At 37.8% G+C, this 15,097-nt stretch overlaps 1 protein-coding gene across 3 annotated transcripts in view; it reads right to left on the bottom strand.

The window, feature by feature from the left end:
* Nucleotides 1–15,097, bottom strand: part of Gabrb1 (gamma-aminobutyric acid type A receptor subunit beta1) — a 377,956-nt gene that overhangs the window by 17,513 nt on the left and 345,346 nt on the right. For all 3 annotated transcript variants that reach the window (XR_002483390.3, XM_078021256.1, XM_005319970.5), the window contains one exon: nucleotides 13,734–13,978. Coding sequence is in view for 2 of the 3 variants with exons in the window: in XM_078021256.1 (XP_077877382.1) it covers nucleotides 13,734–13,978 (245 nt within the window). In the remaining variant the exon portion in view is untranslated. The remainder of the gene's footprint in view (nucleotides 1–13,733; nucleotides 13,979–15,097) is intronic.

The following is a 15,097-nucleotide window of genomic DNA, read 5'->3' as shown; positions in this document are numbered from 1 at the left end:
ATCCTGCCTCCAGGCACTTTGGCTTTTGTCTATCAGTTGCGGTTCCTTCAGAGAAGTGCTTGGTCACTATCATGGTATCAAAATACCTGAGATCAATAACTTATAAAGAGGAAGGGGTTACTTGGGCTTACACTTTTGGAGATTCCAGCCTGTGACTGATTGGCCCTATTGCTTCTGAGCTTGTGTCAGCTGTGGCTGTGGGAGCCCATGAAGGCAAAACAGCTCAAGGTGGGCCAGGAAGCAGAGGGAGGAAGGGCTGGATCCCCCATCACTGCAAGGACACACTCCAGTGGCCTGGGACTTCCCAACAGGCCCACTTCTTAACGTCATTTCCCAATAGCGCCATCCTGGGGACCAAGCCTTCAGCACACAGTCTCTGGGGGCTTGCAACATCTGAACGACAGCATGCCACCTTCGCTCCTGCTGTGCCGTCCTTAAACGGTCAGCGCTCAACCTGTTTCTTCATCTCTAAAGCAGGCATAAGATGGCATCCGATCTTAGGGTTGCTATAAGGACTTCAAGCTGTTCCACTACACTGTTGAAGTGCTTTATAAGCTCAGGGTCAGTAGTTACCAGCAAGGTGAATCTATACTTCTGCACTTGAGTGAAGGTTTCCATATTGGTACAGAATACTGTTGATGCCAAATGAGAAGAATTTGTCCACGATCTCTGTGCTCCCGTGCAGAGTGATTCCCTAGTCCCGGGACAGCTGTTGGACCTTGACCGTTGGAGAAGCTGGGACCAAGATGAGCGCTAACCGTTGTGGCTTGGGTCAAAAATAATGACCACAGGTCCCCTGCGCCCTCAGCGCAAGCGCAAACGCCCAGGCCCCCCGCCCACGCCACTGGCCTAGATCATGGGTATTTGTCCTTCCGAGATAAACTCTTTTGGAGATACAGGACTAATGTATGATATTTGGACTGATAATAAAGTGTTTTTAACCATATGCTAAATGGTATAGTATAGATTATGGTTAGGGTTTCCTAAAATTGATAAATCATTGGCGACCACAGAGGCTTCATGGAGCATAGCTTTAGTTCAAGGATGGGTAGGGGAGAGAACAGTGCATTGGGAGCTGAAAGCTGTGTTCTCATCCTGATTTTGTTACTAACTGCTGAGAAATGACCTTGGATAAATCTGGGTCTTGGTATCCTCATGTATAAATAGAAGGTGTTTCCTACGTCATTTCAAGGATTTGTTTCCATCTTTGGCAGACTTTGATTATGGAGAACATTCCAGGAAGAAGAAAACAGCATTCTTAAAAACAAAGCAAAACTTATGAAACTAAATGCCTTGATCTGTATTTTAGCATTATTATGAATGTCTCTAAAAAAGCAAGTTGCTAAAATTTAGAATTGGTCAGTGAAATATGCAGATGCTTCTCATTAAACAGAAGTATTGGCAAACAAGGTACATTTTATTAAGATATTGTAGGTAACTTTTATTTAGGTGCACATTCAAATGTACCTAAAGATTACGAGATTTATTGTTTGTGCAAATCCCTCGAAGTATTCTCCAGCATTGAGCTAGAAATCATAACTTTAAGTGGTGTGACATATAATGAATACAGTTTGGCAACTACATATAAAAGCTAATTTCATTGCTTTATAGATAAATCAAAATTACCATGTTCCTTTTAGGGAAAATTTAAGAAGAGCCATGTAACTTTTTTTTTTTTTTTTAAATGTGTTTCTCTTATGAGGTCTGAGATTTCAACTCTACTTTCCAACTTCTAGCTTCTGGTAAGGTGTATGCATGGTAGCTTGGCCATGACACTGTAGACATCAGCAAGTTTCTAGTTGTTTCTACATTAACCTTTGACCTATGGACAAGAATGGTTTTCTCCTCATCTTAACCATATAAGGACATCCAAGGTAGTTTTATATCTACAATTAATATAGCTTTCCCAAACTATTATCTGCAAGAAAAATGGCTGTTGTTTTTCTCACATCTCCAGGAGCAGCAAGCAACCGTGTTGTAACTCACTTCATCTGTAGTTATCAAATGCCACCTAGCTAACGAGGAAGAATCATTGTTATCAAATGCCACCTAGCTAACGAGGAAGAATCATCTGAGTTGGGCATGATCCCGACAATGAAGACTTTTTAAACCTTGAGGAAGAAGGAATTGAAGCATATGAAAATGTTAATACACTGGTTTTTAGGGCAGGTGTAAATGTTAGATTTTCTTAGGCATTGATGATGTTGAAATAACTGTTAAGTGGGATAATCAGACCCCACTTCTCATGACTCTCCAAGAAAGGGAATTCTGACTCCAATTTCCAGGAGAAAAGTGAAGGCAAGATCACATCCCACTTCATTTCTCCTCTCCCTTCCCTGCTCTTCATTGATCTGTCTGATGGGCACTTTTGGAATAAGAAGGCATGCATACCTGGCTTTGTGTTTCCTGGATTATTATCTCATTTGGCATCTGCTCGTGGGACCCTGCTGCACTTGTCGGTAAGGACTGAAGTTGTCCATTGGTAATGTAAGTCTGTTTAATATTGGAAGAAATGACTGCATATATTAATTATACCCCTCAAATCAACAAGCTGATTCCTTTTATGATTAGAGTATCATTGAATCTAAATTTAGAGAAAATGATCATTAAGGCTTCAGGTGGAATAAAAAATAAATCCTCTCTCTTCCACTTCAGACATAATCCAAATGGATGTCTGAGATGATTAATGGAGAGAAGCAGAGAATATGGCTTTAGATCTGCAACCCCAAGGACTTGCTAACACTCCACACTACTCCAGCCCTTATTTGGCAGGCAAGAGGTAATTTTAGGTGGAACATAGATAAACATTTAAAATGTTATTAGTTCGTTCATTTACTCTCTAATTTATTCAGTACTGTTTATAGAGTGCCTACCCTGCCTCGGGCATGGTTCCAGACACTGATGAGAAAACCAGCCCCTCCATATGCAATGGAATGTTATGTCGCTCATTCTAGAAATTCAGAGATCTCAACAAATAACACTCCAAGGTTGTATTTGCTTGTACAAATGTGAGACTTCCTCCCCCACATTTATTATAAATGTTTTACTGTATACATACTGTGACTTCTTTCAAATGCAGGTTATCAGTGCTCCTTCTAAGAGTGCTTTTAAAGTTTGCTTCCTGTGACCATGAGGTCCACTTTCAGACCTATTGAGCCTTTTCTTATCTTCTTTTAGAAGGTCATGATACCTGGACTTGGACCTGACTGACCCCAGGCAAATCTTGGAGGGGCTCATGTGTAAAGGAGAACCTGAGATTTTGCTATATAAAGACCTCTGACAGGAAGGGATAACTAGCTTCTTCTCTCCTTCCTTATTAAACTGGCATATTGTAGCACAGTGATTATCAACAACAGTGATCACCAGGCACAGTTTTGCATGCTTATAATCCAAGCAACTTGAGAGGCAGAGGCAGAAAGATCACAAGTTCAAATCCAACCTGGGCAACTTAGTAAGATTATCTCAAAATAGAAAATAAAAAGTACTGGAGATGTAGCTCAGTGGTAGAGTGCCTGGGTTCAATCCCTTGTACTACAAAAAGCAAACACAATCCCATAATATCTGTTATTAAATTGTAAGTCTGAGGACACAATAATCCTGGGAAAGTAGTGGTAAACAAAGCAGATAATGTCACTGAACTCTTAGAACTTTCATTCTTAATTAGGACAACAATCAATATCTCCCTTCCTCACAAATTTGTCTGCTTAAAAAAAAAAAGATCAGGTAGCATTATGAAGAAAACAAAACAAAACAAAACAAATATATATATATATATATATTTCTCTTAATGTATTTAGAAAAATAGAACCATTATCCTAACTTGTTGATTTTGTACATTGTTTCCTTAACAATACACTGGTGCTCATATTTCATTATGACAAGTAACAAATTCAAAGTGATTCACATTTTCTTATATTCTCCTGGAACTTACTACAGAATATCCCATAAAATAACTTTGTATGGATATTTAAAAACACCTTAGTCTGGAAAAGGCCAGAGCAGAATTGATCTCTTTCCCTGTCCAATGTGTTTTTTTCCTCTGGATGTCCCATTAGAATGCTGCTCCAGGAGAGCAGGGACTTTGTCTTATTCAAGATGAGAAATGTGCATGGCATGTGGGAATAGCTGCTGGGAATGAATGAATGAATGAATAATAGTAACAGTGGTAAAGGGCATAATTGTTAATTTTATATGTCAACCTTGCTAGGCTCTGGTCTCTAGTTGATTGGTCAAACACTAGTCTTGATGTTGCTCTGAGATGTTTCGTAGTTGTGACTGACAATTATCATCAGTTCTTTTAAGTAAAGAAGATTATACTTGATGATGTAAGTGGGCCTCATGCAAATAGTTGACAGCCTGAAGAGCAAAAAACATGGTTCCTGGGGAAGAAGAAATTCTGTTACAAAACTATAATGGAGAAATCTACTGAGGTTCCAGCATGACCTGCAGATTTTGGACTCAGGATTGCAATGTTAACTCTCAGCTGAGTTTCTAGCCTGCTGCCTGCCCTACAGACTTTGAACTCACCAGCTCTAAAAATTGCATGAGATGATTCCTTAAAATAAATCTCTTTTTATAGTCATCTTGGTTCTATTTCTATTGGCTCTATTTTTCTTGGCTCTATTTCTCTGGAGAATCCTGACTGGTAAAAAGGGTATGACAAAAATCATGAGGGTGATTCTCAAATGATTAAAGGCACTGAGGGGGGAGCTGTTTTTTTTTTTTTTCCTCTCAACAGAAACCCCAAGCAAATGTATAAATTTATTTATTTATTTTTTTAGTTTGCATTCTGCCTTTCTCCTACCCTTTCATTTCACTCCCAAGCCTTTTCTCTTTGCCCCCAACATCCACAAATATTGCCTTAGATTGTGAATAACATAGCCACTCACTGCATTTGACTGGTCTGGATATTTTTAATATATAAATATAGTAGAACTCACTTCAGTATAATCAAAATAAAATACAGTCTTGTTTTCAGTGACAGTTTTAAAGCCCTATTGAGGAATATCTCCAGGCTTAATCTACTTTGCAAACAGAAGTTATTTCCTTTTTGCTAGCCAACTCAAATGGATTTATATTTGCTGAGTGATTTTGAAGTACAGAGCAGGAATCCAAGTGAAGTGACTGGCTGCAGAATGAGCTGATTCACGGTCCTCAAGAAGCCTACAATCTTCTTAATGAAACTGCACAGTGCAAAAGCCTCCCTTCCCTTGAAGATTGCAGAGAGCCTTAATGGCCACAGCCTACATCTTCCTCGCCCTCTCATATAGAACCATATTCATGCTGTTGCTGTTAATCATTTGTTCTTATCATGGCTACCCAATCCTGATCTTTTGGCCTGGATTTCCTGAAAACTTTTTTTGGTCATGGTGGGGAAGGTAAGGGGGACATTGAAAGGCTCTGCTCATGAACTACCCATCTGTTTGCATGTCCTTACAATTAAAGGCAGAAGTGGAAACTAACATTTTGAGAAAGAATGAATGGTTAGGTCTAAACCTGCATAAACCTAAACAACTGCACATTCTTTTCTCGATAGAGATAAAATGAAGCAACAGTGATTTTCTAGAACGTTACTCAAGTAGATAAAATTATTCTAGATTCCTTTCTTTTCTGCATTTCTCCCATTCTCTGTAGTTAGCAAGTCCAAATATTTCCATTTTGAAATATATCCTGATTCTGCCTACTTCTCTCAATCTTCACCTCTTGCTTTGTAATTGATCTTCCTCATTCCAGGAATGCAGCAGCCCTGTGGTCTTTTCTATGCAAAGCAGCTGTAGTGATCTTTCAAAAATTCAAAATATCTCCTCTGCTAAAATCTTCTGGTACTCCCTAAGTCATAGAATGAAATTAAAAATTTTCACCCTAATCCACAAACAGCATATTAATTTGGAAAGAACATTCTAGAAGAAAGTCTGGGCAGGTGAAAATGTGAAAATTGCTCTGAGGACTTAGGAGTATTAAGTGACAGTTCAAAGAACAAACAGACAACAAAGACAACCCATTGTGGTCAGAGCAGAGCATTCAATGGTTATCTCTGCCTCATCCCCTACAGCTCTCTGCAACCATCCCTTTCTTTCATGTAATTAGGGCACATTTGTCAGTTACCTTAATGGGGATATAAGCCCCAGGAGGACAGGTGCTTTTTTGTTGTCCTTCCAGACCTGACCCTGAAGGACTAAGTAAATGTCTGCAGAGTGGGGAACTCTGAAACCCAAACTGCAGCCATCTTTCTGAGCTGTATGAGTTTCAATGGCCAAGAATGCCTGGAGGTTAGGATTTCTGGGATCTCTAGGGTAGTGGTTTTGGGACAGTAGTGTGCATATCAAAAATAATAAATTGTTACAAATACAGGTATGAATTAATTTCATTCTAGATTAAGGTTCTCCCAGTCTGCATTTTACATAAGCATCCCAAGAATTTGGGTTGGTTGTGGTGATGCCTATTGGTTTGATCTATCTGATTCCTTTCTACATTCCTTTGATAACACTCCCTTGATGTTTTTGGTACTTGTAGTTGAAGTAGCCTGATTACATCTTCTAGGCTCCAGGGCATGCAATGTGGTCCAAAACTAAGAATTTAGTGTTTTCCATCTGTTTTGGTCAGTTTTTTTTTTTTTTTTTTTTTTTTTTTTTTTTGCTGTTGTGACTAAAAGACCTGACAAGAACAATTAGTGGAGGAAAAGTTTATTTGGAGGCACATGGTTTCAGAAGTCCACAGATGGCCAACTCCATTCCTCAGAGCTGGGAATGATACAGAACATGATGGCAGGAGTGTGTGGCAGAGGAAGTCAACTGGGAGCACGGTGCTAGGAAGCAAAGAGAGCGAGCCCTGCTCAATAAAGGATGAAGTAAATACTCCAAAGGCACACCCTAGGGACCCATCTCCTCTAGCTACTACCTGCTTCCTACTGTTAACATCCAGTTAATCCCTATCATGGAATTAATATTCCGATTGTGTTAAGGCTCTCATAACCCAATCATTTCACCTCTAAACCTTCTTGCACTGTTTCACATATGAACTTTTTGAACTTTGCATCTAAACCATAACACTGTCTTCCTAGTAGAAAGAATTGACTTCTGCATGAGAAAGAATATGACCCAAGTTTGTACAAAAAAAAAAAAAAGATTTAATTCTAGGACTTTTTGTTGTTTGGGGAACTATAAGAAAAGCACTTTTGTTTTAGATTTTAGAGCTTGACACTATGAAATTAGAGTTTTGGGGGTCAAGATGAAGAGTCTACTGAAAGTAGACAATATAAAGCAAAGCATAATTCAGAGATGAAGAGGGCTCCTCTGTGATGACATGTTTGAGTAATGGAATATAGATAGAACCATGCCTGGGCCTTCAGTTGTGTGAGCTGGAGTAAATCAAACCCCCACTTTTTTTTTTCAAAGCCAGTTAAATAAGTTAAATTTATTTCTCATTTATGAAAAGAATCTTAGCTATTTGAATACAGAAAAAAATAATAAGAGAGAAAGGTGGGCGAGATAGGGAGAGAAAAGAAAAGGAAGAAATTCTTGGAAAGAAAAATTAAACTGCTGAAGACTCTGGAGATAGGCAGGAGAAACCAAGCCTAGAGAATAGGAAAAAAAATGAACCAAGCCAAATTTGGGCATGGGTTTGAATGTTAAAGAATTCATGAATTATCAGTACAGAGTTTCAATAAAAATTCTGGGTTTCTCCAGAATTCAAGATGCTAAGTCAGAAGGGTCAAAGCTTCCTCAAAGAAAGGATAAATCTGATGCAGTGGTTGCAGTGGTTGCATGCCAGCAACCTGGAAGGCTAAGACAGGTGGATCTGCAACTTGGTGAGGCCCTAAGCAACTTAACAAGACCCTGTTCCTAAATAAAATATAAAAAATGGCTGTGGACAGTATGCAGAATCCTTAGGAAACTGAAAATAGAACCACCATTTGACCCATTTTTAATATATAGACCCACTCCTTGGTCTATACCTAAAGGATTTAAAAACAACATACTACAGGGACACAGCCACATCAATGTTTATAGCAGCACAATTTACAATAGCTAAACTGTGGAACCAACCCAAGATGCTCTTCAGTAGATGAATGGATAAAGAAAATATGATGTGTGTGTACACACACATACACACACACATATACACACAGATACTGGAATATTATTCAGCATTAAAAGAGAATAAAATAATGGGATTTGCAGGTAAATGGATGGAGTTGGAGAATATAATGCTAAGTGAATTTAGCCAATCCCCCAAATCCAAACGCTGAATATTTTCTCTGATTTAAGACTGCTGATTCATAATGTGGTGGCGGGGGACATGGGAGGATTAGATGAACTCCAGATGGGGCAAAGGGGAAAAGGAGTGGGAGGGAAAGGAAGGGGGCATGGGGAAAGATGGTGGAATAAAATGGACATCATTACCCTAAGTACATGTATGAAGACACAAATGGTGTGACTCTACTTTGTGTACAATGAGAGACATGAAAAATTGTGCTCTATACATGAAATATGAATTGTAATGCATTCTGCTGCCATATATAACAAATTAAAATAAAAAAAAAAAGGACTGTGGAGGTGGTTTAGTGGTTAAGCACTTCTGGCTTCAATCTTTGCCCCCCCCCCCAAAAAAAAGATTAAGTGTTCCAGCTGGTGTTAGTGCAAGGCAGTGAGGTGGGGTGTGGTCCAGGATCAAAGGCTATTATGTCCAAAGCTGTTTCAGGTTAGGTTTAAGGACACAGCCATTCACCTTTTAATTTCCAACTTCACATGTGTTTGTACCCTGGAATTCATCACAATACACAGATGACTTACATTTAGAAAGTTGTCTGAGAGTGTTTGGATGAGTCACTACAGAGAAGAGGAGTGGGACAGAAGAGGCCAGATCAACATCTGGCCAATAATAGTGTAACTTACACCAATATCCGACTCTGAAAGGAAGAATTTTATTTCTTGACTATTCGGATTGCAAATACACATTCAATATGAATCCCTGACAGATTGCCCCAGTGTCTTCAATGACATGAGTGGTCTCTAGTCACAGACCACCCATGCATCCATTTTACCCTTTTCATTTATTTTCAGAAAGCAGGCACTGTGACCAGTATATACAACTAAAAAAAGTTCCAGGTTAGTATAAATGTCTCCCAGAGGTAGCTTACTTAAAATATTGTTGTGCTGTGAAATCTATCTTTCAAAACTCTAAATACCATCTCTAGTTTCAAATGATGCCTGAGGGGTTCATGAATCTACAGTCTTGATCACCTTGGAGATTGAAACTCTCTTAATGTCTGGATTCAGCATCTGCGCTCATATAAAAGATGGCTTCAGTGCAGCTGGTGGAGATATAAATCAATACAAGTCTGCACTTCTGAAGCTTTAGTGCAGACACCCCTGACCTGATGCCCAGCTGAGGCTATCAAAAGTAATGTGTAATAATGAACAATGCCACTCCATGCTCCAGGATACCAAGGCAGGTGTGAGGGAACTCTCAAATTAAAACTGTCTGGGACTGCAACACATATGTCATTTAAATTGAACGTTTTAGAAGCATGTAAAAGGAAAGAGGAGGATCATCCAACCCTTATATGAAAGGGGAAAAAAATCTAATATCTTTTGGGTTCATGTTTAACCATAGGATGGCATTTTTAAATGCCACACAGTTTGCATTGTTAATTTGACTGTTGAAGACAAGATACTGAACAGAAGTTTGTTATAGACATACTGTCCCTCTGAGCCCCTGGTTTTAGAAAAACATAAAGAAGTCAGGATCTGACAAACCTAAGTAGCTGCAGGGATGGTTACAAGTTGAATGGAACAGTAACAATCTATTATTAGTCTATGTAAATATGGAGAATCTAATAAAGCCTTAGCCACAACACTCCGCTGACTATTATATGTAATATTATACAGTTCTGATTCTGAAAGAGTAGCAGAGGTTGATATAAAGCATGCTTAAAAAATTGAAAATCAAAGTGACAGGTGCAGTAAGATACTTTGGGGCAGAAGTTGAAGTGAACTCTAATCTCCTTTTCTCATTATGAACATACAATAATTTTATAAAACATTATGATGTAACACTCATTACCTTGTGCCATCTCTAAAATCTAATCTTCTGTGGAGGAGGCCTTTCATTCATTCATTCTTTTGACAGGTACTTCTTTGATATCTGCCCTGTTCTAGCCACTACGAAAAGAACAGTAAGCATAGTAGACAAGGGCCCTGGTGCATATCCAGTTTAATAAGAGAGGTGGATGTGAAGATAATTACACAAACATACATTCACTATTTTGAAAGCCCTACTATACAAAGGATCCCATGGAAACAATGAACAGGGGTACCAAATACAAATGGAGAGTAGGGCTGTCAGTTAAGCCATCTCCAAAATAGCAGAATTCATAAGACTAGTAAAACAAATTCACAGAATTTCAATTTTGCAAATCTTTTCTTCTGTTGTATATAGTGTGGTATTAATCCATTTAAGGACATTTTCAATTCTGTGATTTTTTTTGGTTCTTTTTCATAGTTTCAAACATTTTCTGAAGCCCCTCATCTTTTATACATGATAGTAATATTTTCCTACTGATTTTATTTTAAACTTTTATATTGAAATTGTTTTTAGAAGTTTGCAAAGATAGCATGGGAAAGTCCTGTGTTAACTCAGTTTTTCCCAGAGATGATATTACATACAACTATTGTACGATAATTCTATAAAAACCAAGAAACTGTCATTGATATAAAATGTGAATAGTTCTATGAAATTTTATTTCATGCATAGATTTGTGTAACCACCACTGTAATCAAGATAGAGAATTATTCCACTATAGCAAAGAACTCTTTCATACTGTCTGTTTTAGTCAGATTTTTTTTTGCTGCTGTGACTTAAAGACCCAACCAGAACAACTGCAGTGGGGGAAAAGTTTATTTGGGGGCTTACAGTTTCAGAGGTCTCAGTCTATAGCCAGCAAGCTTCATTCCTCAGGTCAGGTGAGGCTGAATCGGGGCAGAAGAGTGTGGTAAAGGGAAGTGGCTCACATGGTAATCAGGAAAAAGAGAGAGAGAGAGAGAGAGAGAGAGAGAGAGAGAGAGAGAGAGAGAGAGAGAGAGAGAGAGAGACACTCCACTTTCCGGATACAAATATATATCCCAAAGCCACACCCCCAATACCCTACTACCTCCAGCCACATCTTACCTCCCTTCAATTACCATCCAGTTGTTCTGTTAAGTGACTAATTAACTGATTGGGTTAAGCCTCTCACAACCAAATTCTTTCTCCTTTGAAGTTTTAGGGACACTTTTGGGGACACCTCGAATTCAAACCATAACACAATCACGCCCATCCACTCCTTTTCTATCTATCACTAACTACTGGCAACCACTAACTAATTCTTTATCTCTGTAGATTGGTTATTTCAGAAATATTATATAAATGGAATCACATGGCACATAATTTTTTTAAAGATTGCTCCTTAGATGCATCCAAGTTGTTGCATGCATCAATAATTTATTCCTTTTTATTGAGATAGTATTCTATGGTATAAATGTACTGCAGATTGTTTCATCATTTACCTATTTCGGGATACTTTGGCTATTTCTAATTCTGGGCTATATCTTACAGACTGTAAATATATTAATTGTAGTTATTTTATAGTATCTATCTTTTAAGCCAGTATTGGAGGCTTCTGAAGGCATACTTCTATTGACTAAATATTTTCTCTTGGAATCTGATCACATTTTCCTGTTTCTTCTCATGTTAGTGATTTTTGATTATATAATGATGCACTGTAGAGACTGGGTTATGTTATCTTTGTGGAAGAATGTTAGACTTTATTTTGGTAGGCAACTCTATTCCCAAAACATCACCTGGAATATGAAGAGACTTGGTTTCCTATGTGTTAGGATGGGTCTGTTTTCATCTTTCCCTTAATCTCAGGGATTACTTTATTACTTGATTCTCTTGATTCAGCCTTTACTCCTAAGATGTGATTATTTGGGGGTTTTAATGGGCAGCCTAATGTGATTACCATGTCCCCTAAATAGGCAAGAATCAAATTCCAAATTTTGACTCCTATATGGTAGATAGAAAACTAAAATATCTTTTTTTTTTTTTTTTTAATTTTCAGCCTCTAGCTGTCTTTCCTCTGGGTTTCTTGGCATTTTACCTGTACCTTTGTAAATCAAGAATGGAAGGGAAGTTTGTGTTCAGCTTTTGAATATCTGTTATGGCTCACTTTCTAAAAATGTCAAGAACCCTGTAGTATAAAATTTCATGCTTTGACTTCTCCAACAAATAAAACTGCAGTTTTCTGTTGAATTCCCTGGTCCCCCACCTCAGTCAGATTGGGGAGAAGCCTTAGAGGACAAACACAGATTATGGTTCATTCAGTAGAGTTAATCATATTTTGACTTTCTCAGGTTTTTAAGCAGAATTTTAAAAATTTTCTTTCTTGGTATTTATAGTTTTTATCTATAGGAAAGTTTGTCTGAACCAAACTATTCTGCCTTATCATGCTATGCTGTTTGCTTTGGTTTTGAATTTGGGTATTTTTGTCTGTTTCTGTGAGAAGCATTTATGGAGTTCCTACTCTAACTTTCCATGTTTTGGTTCTAGTCTATGGTTGTAACCACCGTGCATTATGGGCTCATCGCTACTTAGTAGTGCAGGTGTATTGACTCTATTTCTCTCATTTATTTACCAAGCAGATCTGGCACCATTCTTTCACATACAATTTTATAGAAAGTTCCAGGCCTACATGTGTATTGGTTTAGATATGGTTTAAGCATGTCCCCCAGTGGTTCATGTGTTGGAGCTTGGTTCTTAGTGTGGCAATGTTAGAAGTTGGGACCTTTAAGAGGTGGGGCCTAGTGGGAGGTGGTTAGGTTAACTGAAGATTCTGCCTTCAGAAGGGGATGTGGGACTCCTTAATTGCTCTTTGGTTTCCTGCTTTGCGATGTGATCACTTCCTCCTTCATGCATTTCTACCATCCATGATAGTGTTAGAGCTAGAGCTATGCTGTTTGGACTTTCAGCATCAAAAAAGTAAGAGCTAATAGAGTAGGGAGGAAGAGCATGAGAAGAAGATTACCACTAAATAGGGAAGAGAGGTGGGAGAGAATGGGAGGGAGAAGGGGAATTGCACAGAAGAAGGAAGGAGAGCCTCATCGTTATACAAAATACATGTATGATGACGTGAGGGGGAAGAAGAAAAAAAAGAGAGAGAGAAATGTGTCACATTAGATTGGGTAGAGAGAGGTTATGGGAGGGGAGAGGAGGGGAGGGGGGATAGGAAGGACAGCAGAATAAAATAGACACTAGTATTGCTGTATGTATATACGTGCCCATATAACCAATGTGATTCTGCAACCTGTACACTTGGAAAAATGAGGATTCATACCCCATTTGATTCAAATGTATGATATGTCAAGATCATTGTATTGTCATAAGCAACTAATAAAACAAACAAACGACAAAAAACCCCAAAGTATGAGCTAAATAAACTTATTTTCTTTATAAGGCTAGCCTGCCTTCAGTTATTTTATTATAATAATGAAAAACTAAAACACTGTTTTTAATCTATATAACTGTCAATCTAAGTTCTTCAATCCTTTGTTTCCAAACATATAAAATGAAGAGTTGATTGAGTTTTATTAATGATAAACTAGTATTTTGTAAATATTTTTCTGCTATGGGAGCACTGTATAACATGATGCTGATAAATTTAGGTGGCACATTGTTAGGAATATTTAATGCATTACCTGGACTTTATTCATCTCCAGTTTGTTCTTCTCATTGGCACTCTGGTCTTGTTTGCTAGCTCCCTTTTTCTGAGGGCCTTTCCCAAAGAAGATGTAATTTACAAAGGCATATTCCAGCAAAGCCAGGAAAACAAACACAAAGCAACCCATCAGGTAAATGTCAATCGCTTTGACATAAGGGATCTTTGGCAGGGTCTCCCTGAGATGAGTGCTGATGGTTGTCATTGTCAGCACAGTGGTGATTCCTGTAAAACAGAAAGACAAAACTTAGCTGAAAGTCAACTATGTGAAGTTGTCCTTTTTGGAATTTAGAGGACAGATTCCATTCCTTTACTGTGCCCCAGAAGGAAAGCAGCAATATGATAAACCATTGGACAAAAAGGCATATATATTGAAATAGACAAAAAAATCCTATAGACTCCCTCAATTATCCATTAATAAATCATAAAATAGAATGTGTAGTTAATGGAGGGTTGGCAATATTTTTAAAAATGCACTAAGGTTAAAAAAAGTAGATGAAGAGTCAGATCAAAGTCCCATTGGATGCTTACTGTCCAATGTACCTCATTCCATTCCATCTTTTCTCTCTCAATTTCTTGCTTACCACCCCACTAATCCCCACAGCAGCTACTATGAAATTGAAAGTGAGTGACCAGTGTGAGGAGATTGTCATTATCCCAAGAATCTACAATACACCCAACTCACAAGGCAGACAACTTGCATTTAAAAATAATGCATCTTTTACATCTGGTTGTGCTGTTTACATTCCTTTTTGAGCTTGCATCTTCATAAGCTTTTAGCACATAAATATTGAACACTTCTGCTTCATGATCAATACAGAATCAGAGGCCATCAAGATAGGCAACTGACTTGTCTTGTTTTTTTTCTACCTTTTTCCATGACTATATTTACTGCCTTATATTGATTAATAAGCAATACCTGGAAAACCTACAAAATAAATGTTTTTGTGGTTTATCTCGAAATAATACAGAAAATATTGCTGTTATTTTTGGTGAAGAAAATCAATTTCGTATAATTTACCTCAATCAAAATAAAATGTGAGTTTTGAAAAAAAAACATAAGGCACCATTCATAATAATATGTCACCAAAAGAAGAAACATGAGGAAGTTTGTGATTTGCAACAAATATTTGATTTATGTATTTTCCAGATATAATATAGTCCTGTTGCTTTAGTTTTTCAAATATTATCTCTAGTTTTTTTATTCCAGAGCCCAGAACAAAGTAGTGCCCTGATGTCAGGATGAAGTATCTTAAAAAAATAGAGCTTTGATTTGTTAAAAGAAATCTAGGACTGTAAACTCATAAAAGGAAGATTTTTAAAATTTATTGGTTAAATGCATGA

Source organism: Ictidomys tridecemlineatus, chromosome 9 (genome assembly GCF_052094955.1).
Source record: "Ictidomys tridecemlineatus isolate mIctTri1 chromosome 9, mIctTri1.hap1, whole genome shotgun sequence".
NCBI lineage: Eukaryota > Metazoa > Chordata > Mammalia > Rodentia > Sciuridae > Ictidomys > Ictidomys tridecemlineatus.
The sequence above is the reverse complement of the archived record's forward strand: the minus strand, read 5'-3'. Positions and strand labels throughout refer to the sequence as shown.